Genomic DNA, 22,103 nt, shown 5'->3' on the forward strand with positions numbered 1-22,103 from the left:
TCCAGTTTCTCTCCATTCAAACTTACCTCCCAATTGACTTGACCCTCAACCCTACTGTACCTCATAACCTTGCTCTTATTCACATTTACTCTCAACTTTCTTCTTTCACACGCTTTACCAAACTCAGTCACCAGCTTCTGCAGTTTCTCACATGAATCAGCCACCAGCTCTGTATCATCAGCGAACAACAACTGGCTCACTTCCCAAGCTCTCTCATCCACAACAGACTTCATACTTGCCCCTCTTTCCAAAACTCTTGCATTCACCTCCCTAACAACCCCATCCATAAACAAATTAAACAACCATGGAGACATCACACACCCCTGCTGCAAACCTACATTCACTGAGAACCAATCACTTTCCTCTCTTCCTACACATACACATGCCTTACATCCTCAATAGAAACTTTTCACTGCTTCTAACAACTTGCCTCCCACGCCATATATTCTTAATACCTTCCACAGAGCATCTCTATCAGCTCTATCATATGCCTCCCCCAGATCCATAAATGCTACATACATATCCATTTGCTTTTCTAAGTATTTCTCACATACATTCCTTAAAGCAAACACCGGGTCCACACATCCTCTACCACTTCTGAAACCACACTGCTCTTTCCCAATCTGATGCTCTGTACATGCCTTCACCCTCTCAGTCAAAACCCTCCCATACAGTTTACCAGGAATACTCAACAAACTTATACCTCTGTAATTTAAGCACTCACCTTTGTCCCCTTTACCTTTGTACAATGGCACTATGCCAACATTCCACCAATCCTCACATATATATATATATATTTTTTTTTTTTTTTTTTTTTGCTTTGTCGCTGTCTCCCGCGTTTGCGAGGTAGCGCAAGGAAACAGACGAAAGAATGGCCCAACCCACCCCCATACACATGTATATACATACGTCCACACACGCAAAATATACATACCTACACAGCTTTCCATGGTTTACCCCAGACGCTTCACATGCCCTGATTCAATCCACTGACAGCACGTCAACCCCGGTATACCACATCGCTCCAATTCACTCTATTCCTTGCCCTCCTTTCACCCTCCTGCATGTTCAGGCCCCGATCACACAAAATCTTTTTCACTCCATCTTTCCACCTCCAATTTGGTCTCCCTCTTCTCCTCGTTCCCTCCACCTCCGACACATATATCCTCTTGATCAATCTTTCCTCACTCATTCTCTCCATGTGCCCAAACCATTTCAAAACACCCTCTTCTGCTCTCTCAACCACGCTCTTTTTATTTCCACACATCTCTCTTACCCTTACGTTACTTACTCGATCAAACCACCTCACACCACACATTGTCCTCAAACATCTCATTTCCAGCACATCCATCCTCCTGCGCACAACTCTATCCATAGCCCACGCCTCGCAACCATACAACATTGTTGGAACCACTATTCCTTCAAACATATATATATATATATATATATATTTGTGTGTGTGTGTGTGTGTGTGTGTATGAGTGGATGGGCTATTCTTTGTCTGTGCCCTGGTGCTACCTCACTGATGCGGGAAACACCAATTAAGTATGATAAATATAGAATATATGTATATGTGCATGTATGGGTACTTATGTATATGTATATATATGTGTATATATGAGTTGATGGGCCATTCTTGTTTCCTGGCACTACCTTGCTGATGCTGGAAATGGCAGTCAAGTATAATAGAATAGATAAGATATCATGGAGTAATTTTTTTGTTGGACTTTAGTTGAGAAATGTAAACTAATCATATTTTCAATTTTGTTTATAGGGGTCTTATCAGTTGTGTGAAGCATTTGTCGGACCTTTGTCCTCAAACAGAAAAGCAAGAACCCATCATGAGGTGTTTTCGCTCCCTTGAATACATCTTCAAGTTCATCATCCAGTCACGGCTCCTGTTTGCAAGAGCTACGGGAGGGCAGAATGAAGACTCCTTTAGGGTTGATGTGGATACTTTGTTTGAATCATTTGCACACATGCTAAACATGCATTTAGAAAACATTCAGACTTCTCAGGTATGTTCTTGTTTCATTAATGGTATTAATTGTTTTCGGTTCCAATCATCTTTATTTTGTATATTTATATAGGTTCTTAATGTTTGCATGTTTTGTGTTCTTCTGTGATAAGCATGTATTTGTGTTTAAACATATAATATATATTTTTTTCAAATATATTTGCCATTTCCTGCATTTGCAAGTTAGAGTCAAGAACAGAGTACTAAGCGTTTGAGGGAAAATCCTAACTTGACCCCCTTCTCTGTTCCTTCTCCTGGAAAAATGAAAATTGGAGGGAAGGATTTCCAGTCCCCTGTTCCCACCCCTTTTAGTTGCCGTATACAGCGCACTGGAAATATGGAGATAGAATTCTTTCTCCCTTACCTCTGGGATATATAAATTTTATATTTCATGTTTTATATTATACTTAATCAATGTCTCTTGCATCAGTGATTTGGCGCAAAGAAACAGGCAAAATACTGGCCGAACCCACCCATGTACACATGTATACACATAGAAGCCCACCCACGCATATATATATACCTATACATTTCAATGTATACATATACAGACACACATATATATTTATTTCTTTATTTTACTTTTGTCGCTGTCTCCCGCATTAGCGAGGTAGCGCAAGGAAACAGACGAAAGAATGGCCCAAACCACCCACATACACATGTATATACATACACATCCACACGCGCACATATACATACCTATACATCTCAACGTATACATATATATACACACACAGACATATACATATATACACATGTACATAATTCATACTGTCTGCCTTTATTCATTCCCACCGCTACCCCGCCACACTTGAAATAACAACTCCCTCCCCCGCATGTGCGCGAGGTAGTGCTAGGAAAAGACAAAATAAAGGCCACATTCGTTCACACTCAGTCTCTAGCTGTCATGTAGTAATGCACCAAAACGACAGCTCCCTTTCCACATCCAGGCCCCACAGAACTTTCCATGGTTTACCCCAGATGCTTCACATGCCCTAGTTCAATCCATTGACAGCATGTTGACCTCGGTATACCACATTGTTTCAGTTCACTCTATTCCTTGCACGCCTTTCACCCAAAATCTTTTTCACTCCATCTCTCCACCTCCTATTGGGTCACCCACTTCTCCTCGTTCCCTCCACCTCTGACACATATATCCTCTTGGTCAATCTCTCTTCACTCATTCTCTCCATGTGACCAAACCAATTCAGAACACCCTCTTCTGCTCTCTCAACCACACTCCTTGTATTACCACACATCTCTCTTACCCTCTTATTACTTACTTGATCAAACCACCTCACACCACATATTGTCCTCAAACATCTCATTTCCAACACATCCACCCTCCTCCGCACAACTCTATCTATAGCCCACGCCTCGCAACCATATAACTTTGTTGGAACCACTATTCCTTCAAACATTCCCATTTTTGCTTTGCAAGACAATGTTCTCAACTTCCACACATTCTTCAATGCTCCCAGAACTTTTGCCCCTTCCCCCACCCTATTATTCACTTCCGCTTCCATGGTTCCATCTGCTGCCAAATCCACTCCCAGATATCTAAATTATTTCACTTCCTCCAGTTTCTCTCCATTCAAATTTACCTCCTAATTGTCTTGTCCCTCAACCCAACTGTACCTAATAACCTTGCTCTTATTCACATTTACTCTCAGCTTTCTTCTTTCACACACTTTACCAAACTCATTCACCAGCTTCTGCAATTTCTCACAAGGATCAGCCACCAGCATTGTATCATCAGCGAATAACAACTGACTCACTTCCCAAGCTCTCTCATCCACAACAGACTGCATACTTGCCCCTCTTTCCAAAACTCTTGCATTCACCTCCCTAACAACCCCATCCATAAACAAATTAAACTACCATGGAGACATCATGCACCTCTGCCACAAACCAACATTTACTGAGAACCAATCACTTTCCTCTCTTCCTGCACGTACACATGCCTTACATCCTCAATAAAAGCTTTTCACTGCTTCTAACAACTTGCCTCCCCCACCATATATTCTTTACCTTCCACAGAGCATCTCTATCAACGCTATCACATGCCTTCTCCAGATCCATAAATGCTACAGACAAATCCATTAGTTTTTCTAAGTATTTCACATATATATTTTTCAATGCAAACACCTGATCCACACATCCTCTATCACATCTGAAACCACACTGCTCTTCCCCAATCTGATGCTCTGTACATGACTTCACCCTCTCAATCAATACCCTTCTATATAATTTCCCAGGAATGCTGAACAAACTTATACCTCTGTAATTTGAGCACTCACTGTTATCCCTTTGCCTTTGTACAATGGCACTATGCAAGCATTCCATCAATCCTCAGACACCTCACCATGACTCATACATACATTAAATAACCTTACCAACTAGTCAACAATACAGTCACCCCCTTTTTTAATATATTCCACTGCAATACCATCCAAACCCGCTGCCTTGCCAGCTTTCATTATCCGCAAAGCTTTTACTACTTCTTCTCTGTTTACCAAATCATTCTCTCTAACCCTCTCACTTTGCACACCACCTCGACCAAAATACCCTTTATCTGCCACTCTATCATCAAACACATTCTACAAAACTTCAGAATACTCACTCCATCTCTTTCTCACATCACCACTACTTGTTATCACCTCCCCATTAGCCCCTTCACTGATGTTCCCATTGATTCCCTTGTCTTACGCACTTTATTTACCTCCTTCCAAAACATCTTTTTATTCTCCCTAAAATTTAATGATACTCTCTCACCCCAAGTCTCATTTGCCCTCTTTTTCGCCCCTTGCACCTCTCTCTTGACCTCCTGCCTCTTTCTTTTATACATCTCCCACTCATTTGCATTATTTCCCTGCAAAAATTGTCCAAATGCCTCTCTCTTCTCTTTCACTAATAATCTTACTTCTTCATCCCACCACTCACTACCCTTTCTAATCTGCCCACCTCCCACGCTTCTCATGCCACAAGCATCTTTTGCGTAAGCCATCACTGCTTCCCTAAATACATTCATTCCTCCCCACTCCCCTTATGTCCTTTGTTCTCACCTTTTTCCATTCTGTACTCAGTCTCTTCTGGCAGTTCCTCACACAAGTTGCCTTCCCAAGCTCACTTACTCTCACCACTCTCTTCACCCCGACATTCTCTCTTCTTTCTGAAAAACTCTACAAATCTTCACCTTCCCCTCCACAAGATAATGATCAGACATCCCTCCAGTTGCACCTCTCAGTACGTTAACATCCAAAAGTCTCTCTTTTGCGCGCCTATCAATTAACACGTAATCCAATAATGCTCTCTGGCCATCTCTCCTACTTAGATACATTTATTTTTTTTTTTTTATTATACTTTGTCGCTGTCTCCCGCGTTTGCGAGGTAGCGCAAGGAAACAGACGAAAGAAATGGCCCAACCCCCCCCATACACATGTATATACATACGTCCACACACGCAAATATACATACGTACACAGCTTTCCATGGTTTACCCCAGACACTTCACATGCCTTGATTCAATCCACTGACAGCACGTCAACCCCGGTATACCACATCGCTCCAATTCACTCTATTCCTTGCCCTCCTTTCACCCTCCTGCATGTTCAGGCCCCGATCACACAAAATCTTTTTCACTCCATCTTTCCACCTCCAATTTGGTCTCCCTCTTCTCCTCGTTCCCTCCACCTCCGACACATATATCCTCTTGGTCAATCTTTCCTCACTCATTCTCTCCATGTGCCCAAACCACTTCAGAACACCCTCTTCTGCTCTCTCAACCACGCTCTTTTTATTTCCACACATCTCTCTTACCCTTACGTTACTCACTCGATCAAACCACCTCACACCACACATTGTCCTCAAACATCTCATTTCCAGCACATCCATCCTCCTGCGCACAACTCTATCCATAGCCCACGCCTCGCAACCATACAACATTGTTGGGACCACTATTCCTTCAAACATACCCATTTTTGCTTTCCGAGATAATGTTCTCGACTTCCACACATTCTTCAAGGCCCCCAGAATTTTCGCCCCCTCCCCCACCCTATGATCCACTTCCGCTTCCATGGTTCCATCCGCTGCCAGTTCCACTCCCAGATATCTAAAACACTTCACTTCCTCCAGTTTTTCTCCATTCAAACTCACCTCCCAATTGACTTGACCCTCAACCCTACTGTACCTAATAACCTTGCTCTTATTCACATTTACTCTTAACTTTCTTCTTCCACACACTTTACCAAACTCAGTCACCAGCTTCTGCAGTTTCTCACATGAATCAGCCACCAGCGCTGTATCATCAGCGAACAACAACTGACTCACTTCCCAAGCTCTCTCATCCCCAACAGACTTCATACTTGCCCCTCTTTCCAAAACTCTTGCATTTACCTCCCTAACAACCCCATCCATAAACAAATTAAACAACCATGGAGACATCACACACCCCTACCGCAAACCTACTTTCACTGAGAACCAATCACTTTCCTCTCTTCCTACACGTACACATGCCTTACATCCTCGATAAAAACTTTTCACTGCTTCTAACAACTTTCCTCCCACACCATATATTCTTAATACCTTCCACAGAGCATCTCTATCAACTCTATCATATGCCTTCTCCAGATCCATAAATGCTACAAACAAATCCATTTGCTTTTCTAAGTATTTCTCACATACATTCTTCAAAGCAAACACCTGATCCAAACATCCTCTACCACTTCTGAAACCACACTGCTCTTCCCCAATCTGATGCTCTGTACATGCCTTCACCCTCTCAATCAATACCCTCCCATATAATTTACCAGGAATACTCAACAAACTTATACCTCTGTATATCTCTCTTTTTAAACCAGGTATTCCCAATCACCGGTTCTTTTTCAGCACATAAATCTACAAGCTCATCACCATTTCCATTTACAACACTGAGCACCCCATGTATACCAATTATTCCCTCAACTGCCACATTACTCACCTTTGCATTCAAATCACCCATCACTATAACCCGGTCTCGTGCATCAAAACCACTAACCCACTCATTCAGCTGCTCCCAAAACACTTGCCTCTCATGATCTTTCTTCTCATGCCCAGGTGCATATACACCAATAATCACCCATCTCTCTCCATCACCTTTCAGTTTTACCCATATCAATCTAGAGTTTACTTTCTTACACTCTATCACTTACTCCCACCACTCCTGTTTCAGGAGTAGTGCTACTCCTTCTCTTGCTCTTGTCCTCTCACTAACCCCAGACTTTACTCCCAAGACATTCCCAAACCACTCTTCCCCTTTACCCTTGAGCTTCGTTTCACTCAGAGCCAAAAGATCCAGGTTCCTTTCCTCAAACATACTACCCATCTCTCCTTTTTTCTCATCATGGTTACATCCACACACATTTAGAGACCCCAGTCTGAGCCTTCGAGGAGGATGAGCACTCCCCTTGTGACTATCTCTTCTGTTTCCCCTTGTAGAAAGTTAAGATACAAGGAGGGGAGGGTTTCTAGCCCCCCACTCCCATCCCCTTTATTCGCCTTCTACAACATGTGAGGAATGCGTGGGAAGTATTCTTTCTCCCCTTTCCACAGGGTTAGGGGAGAAAGAATACTTCCCACTTATTCCCTGCGTATTGTAGGAGGCAACTAAAAGGGAAGGGAGCGGGTGGCTGGAAATCCTTCCCTCTCGTTTTTTTTTTTAATTTTCCAAAAGGAGGAGCAGAGAAGGGGGCCAGGTGAGGATATTCCCTCTAATTCCCAGTCCTCTGTTCTTAACGCTACCTCGCTATCGTGGGAAATGGCGAATAGTATGAAAAATATATATACATATACTTATATTTATGAGAAGCATGGGAGGTGGGTTGATTAGAAAGGGTAGCGAGTGGTGGGATGAAGAAGTAAGATTTTTAGTGAAAGAGAAGAGAGAGGCATTTGGATGATTTTTGCAGGGAAAAAATGCAAATGAGTGGGAAATGTATAAAAGAAAGAGGCAGGAGGTCAAAAGAAAGGTGCAAGAGGTGAAAAAGTGGGCAAATGAGAGTTGGGGTGAGAGAGTATCATTGAATTTTAGGGAGAATAAAAAGATGTTTTGGAAGGAGGTAAATTAAGTGCGTAAGACAAGGGAGCAAATGGGAACTTCAGTGACGGGGGCTAATGGGGAGGTGATAACAAGTAGTGGTGATGTGAGAAGGAGATGGAGTGAGTATTTTGAAGGTTTGTTGAATGTGTTTGATGATAGAGTGGCAGATATAGGGTGTTTTGGTCGAGGAGGTGTGCAAAGTGAGAGGGTTAGGGAAAATGATTTGGTAAACAGAGAAGAGGTACTAAAAGCTTTGTGAAAGATGAAAGGCAGGAAGGCAGCAGGTTTGGATGGTATTGCAGTGGAATTTATTAAAAAAGGGGGTGACTGTATTGTTGACTGGTTGGTAAGGTTATTTGATGTATGTATGATTTATGGTGAGGTGCCTGAGGATTGGTGGAATGCTTGCATAGTGCCATTGTACAAAGGCAAAGGGGATAAGAGTGAGTGCTCAAATTACAGAGGTATAAGTTTGCTTAGAATTCCTGGTAAATTATATGGGAAGGTATTGATTGAGAGGGTGAAGGCATGTACAGAGCATCAGATTGGGGAAGAGCAGTGTGGTTTCAGAAGTGGTAGAGGATGTGTGGATCAGGTATTTGCTTTGAAGAATGTATGTAAGAAATACTTAGAAAAGCAAATGGATTTGTTTGTAGCATTTATGGATCTGGAGAAGGCATATGAAAGAGTTGATAGAGATGCTCTGTGGAAGGTATTAAGAATATATGGTGTGGGAGGCAAGTTGTTAGAAGCAGTGAAAAGTTTTTATCGAGTATGTAAGGCGTGTGTACGTGTAGGAAGAGAGGAAAGTGATTGGTTCTCAGTGAATGTAGGTTTGTGGCAGGGGTGTGTGATGTCTCCATGGTTGTTTAATTTGTTTATGGATGGGGTTGTTAGGGAGGTTAATGCAAGAGTTGGAAAGAGGGGCAAGTGTGCAGTCTGTTGTGGATGAGAGAGCTTGGGAAGTGAGTCAGTTGTTGTTCGCTGATGATACAGCGCTGGGGGCTGATTCATGTGAGAAACTGCAGAAGCTGGTGACTGAGTTTGGTAAAGTGTGTGAAAGAAGAAAGTTAAGAGTAAACGTAAAGAAGAACAAGGTTATTAGATACAGTAGGGTTGAGGGTCAAGTCAATTGGGAGATAAGTTTGAATGGAGAGAAACTGGAGGAAGTGAAGTGTTTTAGATATCTGGGAGTGGATCTGGCAGCGGATGGAAGCATGGAAGCAGAAGTGAATCATTGGGTGGGGGAGGGGGCGAAAATTCTGGGAGCCTTGAAGAGTGTGTTGAAGTCAAGAACATTATCTCGGAAAGCAAAAATGGGTATGTTTGAAGGAATAGTGGTTCCAACAATGTTGTATGGTTGCGAGGTGTGGGCTGTGGATAGAGTTGTGCGCAGGAGGGTGGATGTGCTGGAAATGAGATGTTCGAGGACAATATGTGGTGTGCGGTGGTTTGATCGAGTAAGTAATGTAAGGGTGAGAGAGATGTGTGGAAATAAAAAGAGTATGGTTGAGAGAGCAGAAGAGGGTGTTTTGAATTGGTTTGGTCACATGGAGAGAATGAGTGAGGAAAGATTGACCGAGAGGATATATGTGTCAGGGGTGGAGGGAACGAGGAGAAGTGGGAGACCAAATTGGAGGTGGAAAGATGGAGTGAAAAAGATTTTGAGTGATCGGGGCCTGAACATGCAGGAGGGTGAAAAGCGTGCAAGGAATAGAGTGAATTGGAACGATGTGGTATACCGGGGTCGACGTGCTGTCAATGAATTGAACCAGGGCGTGTGAAGCATCTCGGGTAAACCATGGAAAGTTGTGTGGGGCCTGGATGTGGAAAGGGAGCTGTAGTTTCGGTGCATTATTACATGACAGCTAGAGACTGAGTGTGAACGAATGGGGCCTTTGTTGTCTTTTCCTATTGCTACCCCGCACACATGAAGGGGGAGGGGGTTGTTATTCCATGTGTGGCGAGGTGGCGATGGGAATAAATAAAGGCAGACAGTATGAATTATGTACTTGTGTATATATGTATGTGTCTGTGTGTATATATATATATGTGTACATTGAGATGTATAGGTATGTATATTCGCGTGTGTGGACGTGTATGTATATACATGTGTATATGGGTGGGTTGGGCCATGTCTTTCGTCTGTTTCCTTGCGCTAACCCACTAACGCGGGAGACAGCGACAAAGCAAAATGAAATAAAGAAATAATTTATATTTGTTTCACACTTTTTCGCTGTCTCCCATATTAGCGAGGTAGGGCAAGGAAACAGATGATAGAATGGCCCAATGTTCTCGACTTCCACACATTTTTCAATGCTCCCAGAACTTTTGCCCCCTCCCCCACCCTATGATTCACTTCCGGTTCCATGGTTCCCATACGCTGCCAAATCCACTCCCAGATATCTAAAACACTTCACTTCCTCCAGCTTTTCTCCATTCAAACTTACCTCCCAGTTGGCTTGTCCCTCTACCCTACTGTACCTAATAACCTTGCTCTTATTCACATTTACTCTCAGCTTTTTTTCACACACTTTACCAAACTCAGTCACCAGCTTCTGCAGTTTCTCTCCTGAATCAGCCACCAATGCTATATCATCAGCGAACAACAACTGACTCACTTCCCAAGCTCTCTCACCCACAATGAATGATTTGGTAAATAGAGAAGAGGTAGTAAAAGCTCTGCGGAAGATGAAATCCGGCAAGGTAGAGGGTTTGGATGGTATTGCAGTGGAATATATTAAAAAAGGGGTGACTGTATTGTTGACTGGTTGGTAAGGGTATTTAGTGTATGTATGAGTCATGTAGAGGTGCCTGAGGACTGGTGGAATGCTTACATAGCGCCATTGTACAAGGCAAAGGGTACGATAAGAGCGAGTGCTCAAATTACAGAGGTGTAAGTGTTGAGTATTCGTGGGAAATTATATGGGAGGGTATTGATTGAGAGGGTTAAGGCATGTACAGAGCATCAGATTGGGGAAGATCAGTGTGGTTTCAGAAGTGGTAGAGGATGTGTGGACCAGGTGTTTGCTTTGAAAAATGTATGTGAGAAATACTTAGAAAAGCAAATGGATTTGTATGTAGCATTTATTGATCTGGAGAAGGCGTATGATAGAGTTGACAGAGATGCTCTCTGGAAGGTATTAAGAATATATGGTGTGGTTGGTAAGTTGTTAGAAGCAGTGAAAAGTTTTTATCGAGGATGTAAGGCATGTGTACATGTAGGAAGAGAGGAAAGTGATTGGTTCTCAGTGAATGTTGGTTTGTGGTAGGGGTGCCTTGATGTCTCCATGGTTGTTTAATTTGTTTATGGATGGGGTAGTTAGGGATGTGAATGGAAGAGACTTGGAAAGAGGGGCAAGTATGCTGCTTCACCTATGACTTGAATGTTGTGCAAGCTATATCTTCTTTTAAATCTATTGAATCATCCTTGACTTGTTGTGGTATTTTTGATGTAATCCTCTCCCGCTTGCTCCTTCAGAGTCTCAAAAAGACTTCTCTCCTTTGCTTGAATTTTTAGTAAGCTTAGTGGTACATATTTTTGAAGTTGAGCTTCCATCCACAGCATCCACTTCTTTTCCATTTCATGAATGGTCCTTGTCATCGCTTTGTTATTATTAGACTTCATACTTGCTGAACCTTTCACTTCTTCATGTATTTTTCTTTGTCCTTTAAAATTGTGTAGACCATCAAATGGGACAATTGTAGATTACATGCAGTCACATTTAACTTTTTTCTCCTTATTACAGGGTGATTACCTTCATTTTCAATTCAAAATCAGGCATCTTCCTAAGCTTCTTGCCAGATTTATCAGCATGTGATGGGTTTTTCCTCTGCTTATCATCTTATTTGGGGGTTTTAATGCAAAAATGGTTTAATCCAGCACGAAAATTTGTTAGATTCTCTTAAAAAATGCTCTTACTGAATGGTATCTGAGAACGAGACTTGAGAGATATGCTGTGATGTACACAATGCCAGGATCATCTGACATTCACTATTGTATGCAAACAGCTGTTAGTACTGGTGGATGTATGACCAAGTGTGATTTTTAAATGTATTATATGTATGCTAATCATTTTTGTATATATTTTTTCTGATCATGTGTACGGATGGTCGCAAGTTGTATAGGTCATAAGTCGGGGAGGTCTGTAAACATATTGTTGAGATGAGGAGGCAATTGCGTGAACTTTAGGTCTGTTTAGTACCTGAAGTTAGTATTCTGCAGAATTATCAGTGGAAAGCTGACCACAAATCAGTGTTTTAATGTTTAAATGTACTGACTTTCTTAAGTCTGGTTGAGTACATGTTTGATTTCTTAAGACAGTTTTCCATTGTCATGTAAGATGTAGTGAGAAAGCAGTGTATATATACAGCATCTGAGGACGAAGAACAGTGGCAGATAAAATGCCCATGCTCAGTCATTAGTGCTGGGGCATAGTTGAGAAGAAACTTTGAAGTACAGAGTATGGAATTGAAGATTTTTAATTTCAGGCTATCTATTAGTATATCTTATTATGATTGACATTCTTGACATATACATGATCCACCTCATGAAACTGCAAATGGGAGTAATGGTAATGTTAAAAGTGAAGAGGTACATTAACAGTCTCATAGTCAAGAAACAAGATTGGCAATTGCTTGCTGCTGGGACAGTAATGTAATCTTTGAATGTCATTTTCTTGGAATTTGATCTTGTTTACCCTTTCATTTTGGAATGTATGGCAGTATAGCTTCTATGGTGATTTTGCAAATGTTATTTAGTCAATTCTAAAATGGTTTTCTCTTTGCAGAATTTTGAAAGAATTATTTTCACTCCTTGGAAGGTTTCATAATGAATTTTGCTTCAGCTTTTTTTGTGCAAAATTTTGTATTGTTGCAATTGGACAAGAGCTGATGAATTATATCAGGTCACTCTAATCGGCCAGTATTTTTGCCAGTTTTCTAATTATTATTTTGATTTCAGGTAACATTACTAGAACATCTCCAAGGAGCATGTGATCAGCTTTGTCGTGTGTTAAGTCCTGGAGAAGTTGCAAACCACCTAAGTAATTTATTTAATGCCACACCGGTTGAAAGTACAAGAGAACTTACAAGAGCTAAACTGCATGCCATGAAGAATTCTGTAAACTCACCAGTTTTTGATGATGATGGTAAGATTTATAACTATGAATAGATAGGTAATGCTTGAGTTATTGAAGAATTATTTTCTCAGGCAAACTATGCCCCTAATCATACATTGTGGTAGGTTCTCATAAACTTATTATATTTTTGAAGCATGAATGAGAAAAATAGGTTAGGTTCTACAGTATCTGCAAACTCGAAATTTAACCATGAAAATCAATTTTAGATAAATCAGAGAACTAAAACAAACCAAAAATAAGCCCTCCAGCTTTGGAGGGTATTCGTAGCAAGGGTATCTTAATTTCTTACCTCCAGACACATCCTAGTGAACACTAGAGAGAGGACCATATTGCCAGATAAGTAAGGTTTAATCATGAATTTCACCTTTTTAGACTACCATGATATCCATGTAGCTGGATGGTTCATTTACAGAAACAGAAACCTTACAGCAACTCTCCAAGTTGAATTTATTGATAATGCCAGTTTTGCCTTTTGACCACCAGTCTACAACACTCACTTGTTCACATTTCTGCACATTAGACCTTTGCTTTCTTCTGGTCATGGTGTTTTCATCTCATGATCTTCAGTTTTGCCCTGCATAGATGTCAGTTTGTGTTTGGTTGTATGAACTACAAGTACTTTGGTCTGTTTCTTTGAATGCATTTTAAAGGCTCAGTGATGCATGGTACTGCATCTCATCAGCTAAGTTTGGTCTGTTAACCATGAATTTCCTGTACTGGTGCAGTGGATTGTAGTACTTTACAAAAGTTTTACTTTTGTATTTCATCTCTATGGGCAATTTTTGATTCTTAGAGTAATTTTTGTGATTGTGATGAAAATCTTAAGAATTTTTAGTTCTGTAGGCCATTGGGATTTTTAGCATTGTTATGACCATAGAATATTGTGGAATATTGGTAAGGTGAATGATAGGGGTGGGTTTTTCAGTGCCTTGTGCTTCCTCAGGTTGAGTCACCTTACTGGCCTTCCTAGGTCAACTAGACCAAGCTTTTCCTGGAAATGATGTTAAAAAGAACAAAAAACAAAAATGTATCGATGGTGAACTTGGCACATATTCATGCTTCCAACAAGAATATAGGTCTTTCCTTTTAAGGAGAACTTTTTAGGATCAATTGTTAATAATTGATAATGGATGAATATCACATGGAACAAAACTAGTGAAAATATCACTAAACACAAGAACAGTGGGCAAAAGTTGCATCCCTCTACTCTCAACACTGCAGGGTAAATGAGGTAGCAAATCATGTCATCTGACATGTAAGACACAATATCCTCTCCATAAGCTGGTAATAGGATTTGTTCTGCTAGTAAAATCTGATTCATGGTAGCCATGTATTAAACTGTAATTCATTTTTTTTTTTTTTTATACTGCAATGGTATTGCAGTAGAATTTATTAAAAAAGGGGATGACTGTGTTGTTGATTGGTTGGTAAGTATATTCAATGGATCATGATGAAGTTCTTGAGGATTGGCAGAATGCATGTGTAGTGCCATTGGGCAAGGGCAAAGGGGATGAAAGTGAGTGTTCAAACTGCAGAGGCATAAGTTTGTTGAGTATTCCTGGAAAATTATATAGAAGGGTATTGATTGAGAGGGTGAAGGCATGTACAGAGCATCAGACTGGGAAAGGGCAGTGTGGTTTCAGAAGTGGTAGAGGATGGTGGATTAGGTGTTTACTTTGAAGAATGTGTGTTAGAAATACTTTGAAAAACAGATGGATTTGTATGTGTCATTTATGGATCTGGGGAAGGCATATGACAGGATAGATAGAGATGCTTTGTGGAAGGTCTTAAGAGTATATGGTGTGGGAGGTATGCTGGTAGAAGCAGTGAAAAGTTATTACCAAGGATGTAAGGCATTTGTACGAGTAGGGAGAGAGGAGAGTGATTGGTTCTTAGTGAATGTCGTTTTGCAGTAAGGGTGTGTGATGTCCCCATGGTTGTTTAATTTGTCTATGGATGGGGTGGTTAGGGAGGTAAATGCAAGAGTTATGGAGAGAGGGGCGAGTGTACAGTCTGTTGGGGATGAGAGGGCCTGTTAAGTGAGTCTGTTGTTTGCGGATGATACAGCTGTAGTGGCTGATTCGTGTGAGAAAATGCAGAGGTTTGTGACTGAGTTTGGAAAAGTGTGTGAAAGAGAAAGTTGAGCATAAATGTGAATAAGAGTGAGGTTATTAGGTTCAGTAGAGTTGAAGGACGTTAATTGGTATGTAAGTTTGAATGGAGAAAGATAGGAGGAAGTGAAGTGTTTTAGATATCTGGGAGTGGACTTAGCAGAGGATGGAACCATGGAAGCAGAAGTGAGTCACAGGGTGAGGGAGGGGGCTAAGGTTCTGGGGGTGATGAAGAATGTGTGGAAGGAGAGAATGTTATCTCAAAGAGCAGATATGGGTATGTTTGAAGGAAAAGTAGTTCCAACATTGTTATAGGGTTGTACGGAGGAGGGTGGATGTGTTGAAAATGAAATGTTTGGGGACAGTATGTGGTGTGAGGTGGTTTGTTTGAGTAAGTAATGAGAAGGTAAGAGAGATGCGTGGAATTAAAAAGAGTGTGGTTGAGAAGAGAAGAGGAGGGTGTGTTGAAATGGTTTAGACATATGGAGAGAATGAGTGAGGAAAGATCGATGAAAAGGATATATGTGTCAGAGGTTGAGGGAACAAAGAGAAGTAGGAGACCAAATTGAAGGTGGAAGGAGGGAGTGAAAAAGTTTTGAGCCATCAGGGCCTGAACATACAGGAGGGTGAGAGGCGTGCAAGGAATAGAGTGAATTGGAATGATGTGGTATACCGGGGTCGACATGCTGTCAGTGGACTGAACCAGGGCATGTGCGATGTCTGGGGTAAACCATGGAAAGGTATGTAGGGCCTGGATATGAATTGGGAGCTGTGGTTTCGGTGCATTACACATGACAGCTAGAGGCTGAGTGTGAATGAATGTGGCTGTTTTCCTAGCACTACCTCGCTGAAGCATGGGGTAGCAATGCTGTTTCCTGTTGGGCGGGGTAGTGTCAGAAATGGATGAAAGCAAGCAATTATGAATATGTACCTGGGTATATATGTATGTCTGTTTATGTGAATGTATATGTATGTATATGTGTATATGTATATGTTTGTGTATTGGCATTTATGTACATATATGTGTATATGAGTGGATGGGCCATTCTTCGACTGTTTCCTGGCACTACCTCGCTGATGTAGGAAACAGCAATTAAGTACAATCTTTATTTATTTTGCTTTGTCGCTGTCTCCTGTGTTAGAGAGGTAGCGCAAGGAAACAGACGAAAGAATGGCCCAACTCACCCACATACACATGTATATACATACACGTCCACACATGCAAATATACATACCTATACATCTCAGTATACACATATATATACACACACAGACATATACATATATACACATGTACATGATTCATACTGTCTGCCTTTATTTATTCCCATCGTCACCTCACCACACATGGAATAACAACCCCCTCCCCCCTCATGTGTGCGAGGTAGCGCTAGGAAAAGACAACAAAGGCCCCATTCGTTCACACTCAGTCTCTAGCTGTCATGTAATAATGCACCGAAACCACAGCGCCCTTTCCACATCCAGGCCCCACAGAACTTTCCATGGTTTACCCCAGACGCTTCACATGCCCTGGTTCAATCCATTGACAGCATGTCAACCCCGGTATACCACATCGTTCCAATTCACTCTATTCCTTGCGCGCCTTTCACCCTCCTGCATGTTCAGGCCCCGATCACTCAAAATCTTTTTCACTCCATCTTTCCACCTCCAATTTGGTCTCCCACTTCAATCTTTCCTCACTCATTCTCTCCATGTGACCAAACCATTTCAAAACACCCTCTTCTGCTCTCTCAACCACACTCTTTTTATTTCCACACATCTCTCTTACCCTTACATTACTTACTCGATCAAACCACCGCACACCACATATTGTCCTCAAACATTTCATTTCCAGCACATCCACCCTCCTGCGCACAACTCTATCCATAGCCCACGCCTCGCGACCATACAACATTGTTAGAACCACTATCCCTTCAAACATACCCATTTTTGCTTTCCGAGATAATGTTCTCGACTTCCAAACATTCTTCAAGGCTCCCAGAATTTTCGCCCCCTCCCCCACCCTATGACTCACTTCCACTTCCATGCTTCCATCCGCTGCCAAATCTACTCCCAGATATCTAAAACATTTTACTTCCTCCAGGTTTTCTCCATTCAAACTTACCTCCCAATTGACTTGACCCTCAACCCTACTGTACCTAATAACCTTGCTTTTATTCACATTTACTCTCAACTTTCTTCTTTCACACACTTTACCAAACTCAGTCACCAGCTTCTGCAATTTCTCACATGAATCAGCCACCAGCACTGTATCATCAGCGAACGACAACTGACTCACTTCCCAAGTTCTCTCATCCACAACAGACTGCATACTTGCCCCTTTTTCCAAAACTCTTGCATTCACCTCCCTAACAACCCCATCCATAAACAAATTAAACAACCATGGAGACATCACACACCCCTGCCGCAAACTTACATTCACTGAGAACCAATCACTTTCCTCTCTTCCTACACGTACACATGCCTTACATCCTCGATAAAAAATTTTCACTGCTTCTAACAACTTGCCTCGCACACCATATATTCTTAATACCTTCCACAGAGCATCTCTATCAACTCTATCATATACCTTCTCCAGATCCATAAATACTACATACAAATCCATTTGCTTTTCTAAGTATTTCTCACATACATTCTTCGAAGCAAACACCTGATCCACACATCCTCTACCACTTCTGAAAACACACTGCTCTTCCCCAAATCTGATGCTCTGTACATGCCTTCACCCTCTCAATCAATACCCTCCCATATAATTTCCCAGGAATACTCAACAAACTTATACCTCTGTAATTTGAGCACTCACACTTATCCCATTTGTCTTTGTACAATGGCACTATGCAAGCATTCCGCCAATCCTCAAGCACCTCACCATGAATCATGCATACGTTGAATAACCTTACCAACCAGTCAACAATACAGTCACCCCTTTTTTAATAAATTCCACTGCAATACCATCCAAACCTGCTGCCTTGCCAGCTTTAATCTTTCGCAAAGCTTTTAGTACCTCTTCTCTGTTTATCAAATCATTTTCCCTAACCCTCTCACTTTGCACAGTACCTCGACCAAAACACCCTATATCTGCCACTCAATCATCAAACACATTCAACAAACCTTCAAAATACTCACTCCATCTCCTTCTCACATCACCACTACGTGTTATCACCTCCCCATTAGCCCCGTCACTGAAGTTCCCATTTGTTCCCTTGTCTTACGCACTTTATTTACCTCCTTCCAAAACATCTTTTTATTCTCCCTAAAATTTAATGATACTCTCTCACCCCAACTCTCATTTGCCCTCTTTTTTCACCTCTTGCACCTTTCTCTTGACCTCCTGCCTCTTTCTTTTATACATCTCCCACTCATTTGCATTTTTTCCCTGCAAAAATCGTCCAAATGCCTCCCTCTTCTCTTTCACTAATAATCTTACTTCTTCATCCCACCACTCACTACCCTTTCTGATCTGCCCACCTCCCACGCTTCTCATGCCACAAACATGTTTTGCACAAGCAATCACTGCTTCCCTAACTACATCCCATTCCTCCCCCACTCCCCTTACCTCCTTTGTTCTCACCTTTTTCCATTCTGTACTCAGTCTCTCCTGGTACTTCCGCACACTAGTCTCCTTCCCAAGCTCACTTACTCTCACCACTCTCTTCACCCCAACGTTCTCTCTTCTTTTCTGAAAGCCACTACAAATCTTCACCTTTGCCTCCACAAGATAATGATCAGACATTCCTCCAGTTGCACCACTCAACACATTAACATCCAAAAGTCTCTCTTTCGCGCGCCTATCAATTAACACGTAATCCAATAATGCTCTCCTTCTTACATACGTATATCTCTCTTTTTAAACCAGGTATTCCCAATCACCAGTCCTTTTTCAGCACATAAATCTACAAGCTCTTCACCATTTCCATTTACAACACTGAACACCCCATGTATACCAATTATTCCCTCAACTGCCACATTATTCACCTTTGCATTCAAATTACCCATCACTATATCCCAGTCTTGTGCATCAAAACCACTAACACACTCACTCAGCTGCTCCCAAAACACTTGCCTCTCATGATCTTTCTTCTTATGCCCAGGTGCATATGCGCCAATAATCACCCATCTCTCTCCATCAACTTTCAGTTTTACCCATATCAATCTAGAGTTTACTTTCTGACACTCTATCACATACTCCCACCACTCCTCTTTCAGGAGTAGTGCTACTCCTTCCCTTGCTCTTGTCCTCTCACTAACTCCTAACTTTACTCCCAAGACATTCCCAAACCACTCTTCCCCTTTACCCTTGAGCTTCGTTTCACTCAGAGCCAAAAGATCCAGGTTCCTTTCCTCAAACATACTACCTATCTCTCCTTTTTTCTCATCTTGGTTATATCCACACACTTTTAGACACCCCAATCTGAGTGTTCTAAGAGGATGAGCACTCCCTGCGTGACTCCTTCTTCTGTTTCCCCTTTTAGAAAGTTAATATGTATATATATATATATATCTATATATATATATATATATATATATATTTATATATATATATATATATATATATATATATTCTTAATCCCCTATCCCCAGGGATAATATATATATATATATATATATATATATATATATATATATATATATATATATATATATATATATATATATATTATCCCTGGGGATAGGGGAGAAAGAATACTTCCCACGTATTCCCTGCGTGTCGTAGAAGGCGACTAAAAGGGGGGGGGAGCGGGTGGCTGGAAATCCTCCCCTCTCGTTTTTTTTAATTTTCCAAAAGAAGGAACAGAGAAGGGGGCCAGGTGAGGATATTCCCTCTAAGGCCCAGTCCTCTGTTCTTAACGCTACCTCGCTAATGCGGAAAATGGCGAATAGTATGAAAAAAAAAAAAAAAGGGGGTGACTGTATTGTTGACTGGTTGGTAAGGTTATTTAATGTATGTATGACTCATGGTGAGGTGCCTGAGGTTTGGCGGAATGCGTGCATAGTGCCATTGTACAAAGGCAAAGGGGATAAGAGTGAGTGCTCAAATTACAGAGGTATAAGTTTGTTGAGTATTCCTGGTAAATTATATGGGAGGGTATTGATTGAGAGGGTGAAGGCATGTACAGAGCATCAGATTGGGGAAGAGCAGTGTGGTTTCAGAAGTGGTAGAGGATGTGTGGATCAGGTGTTTGCTTTGAAGAATGTATGTGAGAAATACTTAGAAAAGCAAATGGATTTGTATGTAGCATTTATGGATCTGGAGAAGGCATATGATAGAGTTGATAGAGATGCTCTGTGGAAGGTATTAAGAATATATGGTGGGGGAGGAAAGTTGTTAGAAGCAGTGAAAAGTTTTTATCGAGGATGTAAGGCATGTGTACGTGTAGGAAGAGAGGAAAGTGATTGGTTCTCAGTGAATGTAGGTTTGCGGCAGGGGTGTGTGATGTCTCCATGGTTGTTTAATTTGTTTATGGATGGGGTTGTTAGGGAGGTAAATGCAAGAGTTTTGGAAAGAGGGGCAAGTATGAAGTCTGTTGGGGATGAGAGAGCTTGTGAAGTGAGTCAGTTGTTGTTCGCTGATGATACAGCGCTGGTGGCTGATTCATGTGAGAAACTGCAGAAGCTGGTGACTGAGTTTGGTAAAGTGTGTGGAAGAAGAAAGTTAAGAGTAAATGTGAATGAGAGCAAGGTTATTAGGTACAGTAGGGTTGAGGGTCAAGTCAATTGGGAGGTGAGTTTGAATGGAGAAAAACTGGAGGAAGTGAAGTGTTTTAGATATCTGGGAGTGGATCTGGCAGCGGATGGAACCATGGAAGCGGAAGTGGATCATAGGGTGGGGGAGGGGGCGAAAATTCTGGGGGCCTTGAAGAATGTGTGGAAGTCGAGAACATTATCTCGGAAAGCAAAAATGAGTATGTTTGAAGGAATAGTGGTTCCAACAATGTTGTATGGTTGCGAGGTGTGGGCTATGTATAGAGTTGTGCGCAGGAGGATGGATGTGCTGGAAATGAGATGTTTGAGGACAATGTGTGGTGTGAGGTGGTTTGATCGAGTGAGTAACGTAAGGGTAAGAGAGATGTGTGGAAATAAAAAGAGCGTGGTTGAGAGAGCAGAAGAGGGTGTTTTGAAGTGGTTTGGGCACATGGAGAGGATGAGTGAGGAAAGATTGACCAAGAGGATATATGTGTCGGAGGTGGAGGGAGCAAGGAGAAGAGGGAGACCAAATTGGAGGTGGAAAGATGGAGTGAAAAAGATTTTGTGTGATCGGGGCCTGAACATGCAGGAGGGTGAAAGGAGGGCAAGGAATAGAGTGAATTGGAGCGATGTGGTATACCGGGGTTGACGTGCTGTCAGTGGATTGAATCAAGGCATGTGAAGCGTCTGGGGTAAACCATGAAAAGCTGTGTGGGTATGTATATTTGCGTGTGTGGACGTATGTATATACATGTGTATGGGGGGGGGTTGGGCCATTTCTTTCGTCTGTTTCCTTGCGCTACCTCGCAAACGCGGGAGACAGCGACAAAGTATAAAAAAAAAAAAGATATATATATATATATATATATATATATATATATATATATATATATATATATCTATATATATATATTGGGGAAGAGCAGTGTGGTTTCAGAAGAGGTAAAGGATGTGTGGATCAGGTGTTTGCTCTGAAGAATGTATGTGAGAAATACTTAGAAAAGCAAATGGATTTGTATGTAGCATTTATGGATCTGGAGAAGGCATATGAT

The 22,103-nt window shown here is 41.5% G+C and overlaps 1 protein-coding gene across 3 annotated transcripts in view; it reads left to right on the forward strand.

Moving 5' to 3' along the window:
* spg (dedicator of cytokinesis spg) overlaps positions 1-22,103 on the forward strand; it is a 392,951-nt gene that overhangs the window by 143,457 nt on the left and 227,391 nt on the right. For all 3 annotated transcript variants that reach the window (XM_071687033.1, XM_071687034.1, XM_071687035.1), the window contains exons 18-19: positions 1,775-2,018; positions 13,057-13,243. In XM_071687033.1, coding sequence (XP_071543134.1) covers positions 1,775-2,018; positions 13,057-13,243 — 431 coding nt within the window. The remainder of the gene's footprint in view (positions 1-1,774; positions 2,019-13,056; positions 13,244-22,103) is intronic.

Source organism: Panulirus ornatus, chromosome 43 (genome assembly GCF_036320965.1).
Source record: "Panulirus ornatus isolate Po-2019 chromosome 43, ASM3632096v1, whole genome shotgun sequence".
In the NCBI taxonomy this organism is placed as follows: domain Eukaryota; kingdom Metazoa; phylum Arthropoda; class Malacostraca; order Decapoda; family Palinuridae; genus Panulirus; species Panulirus ornatus.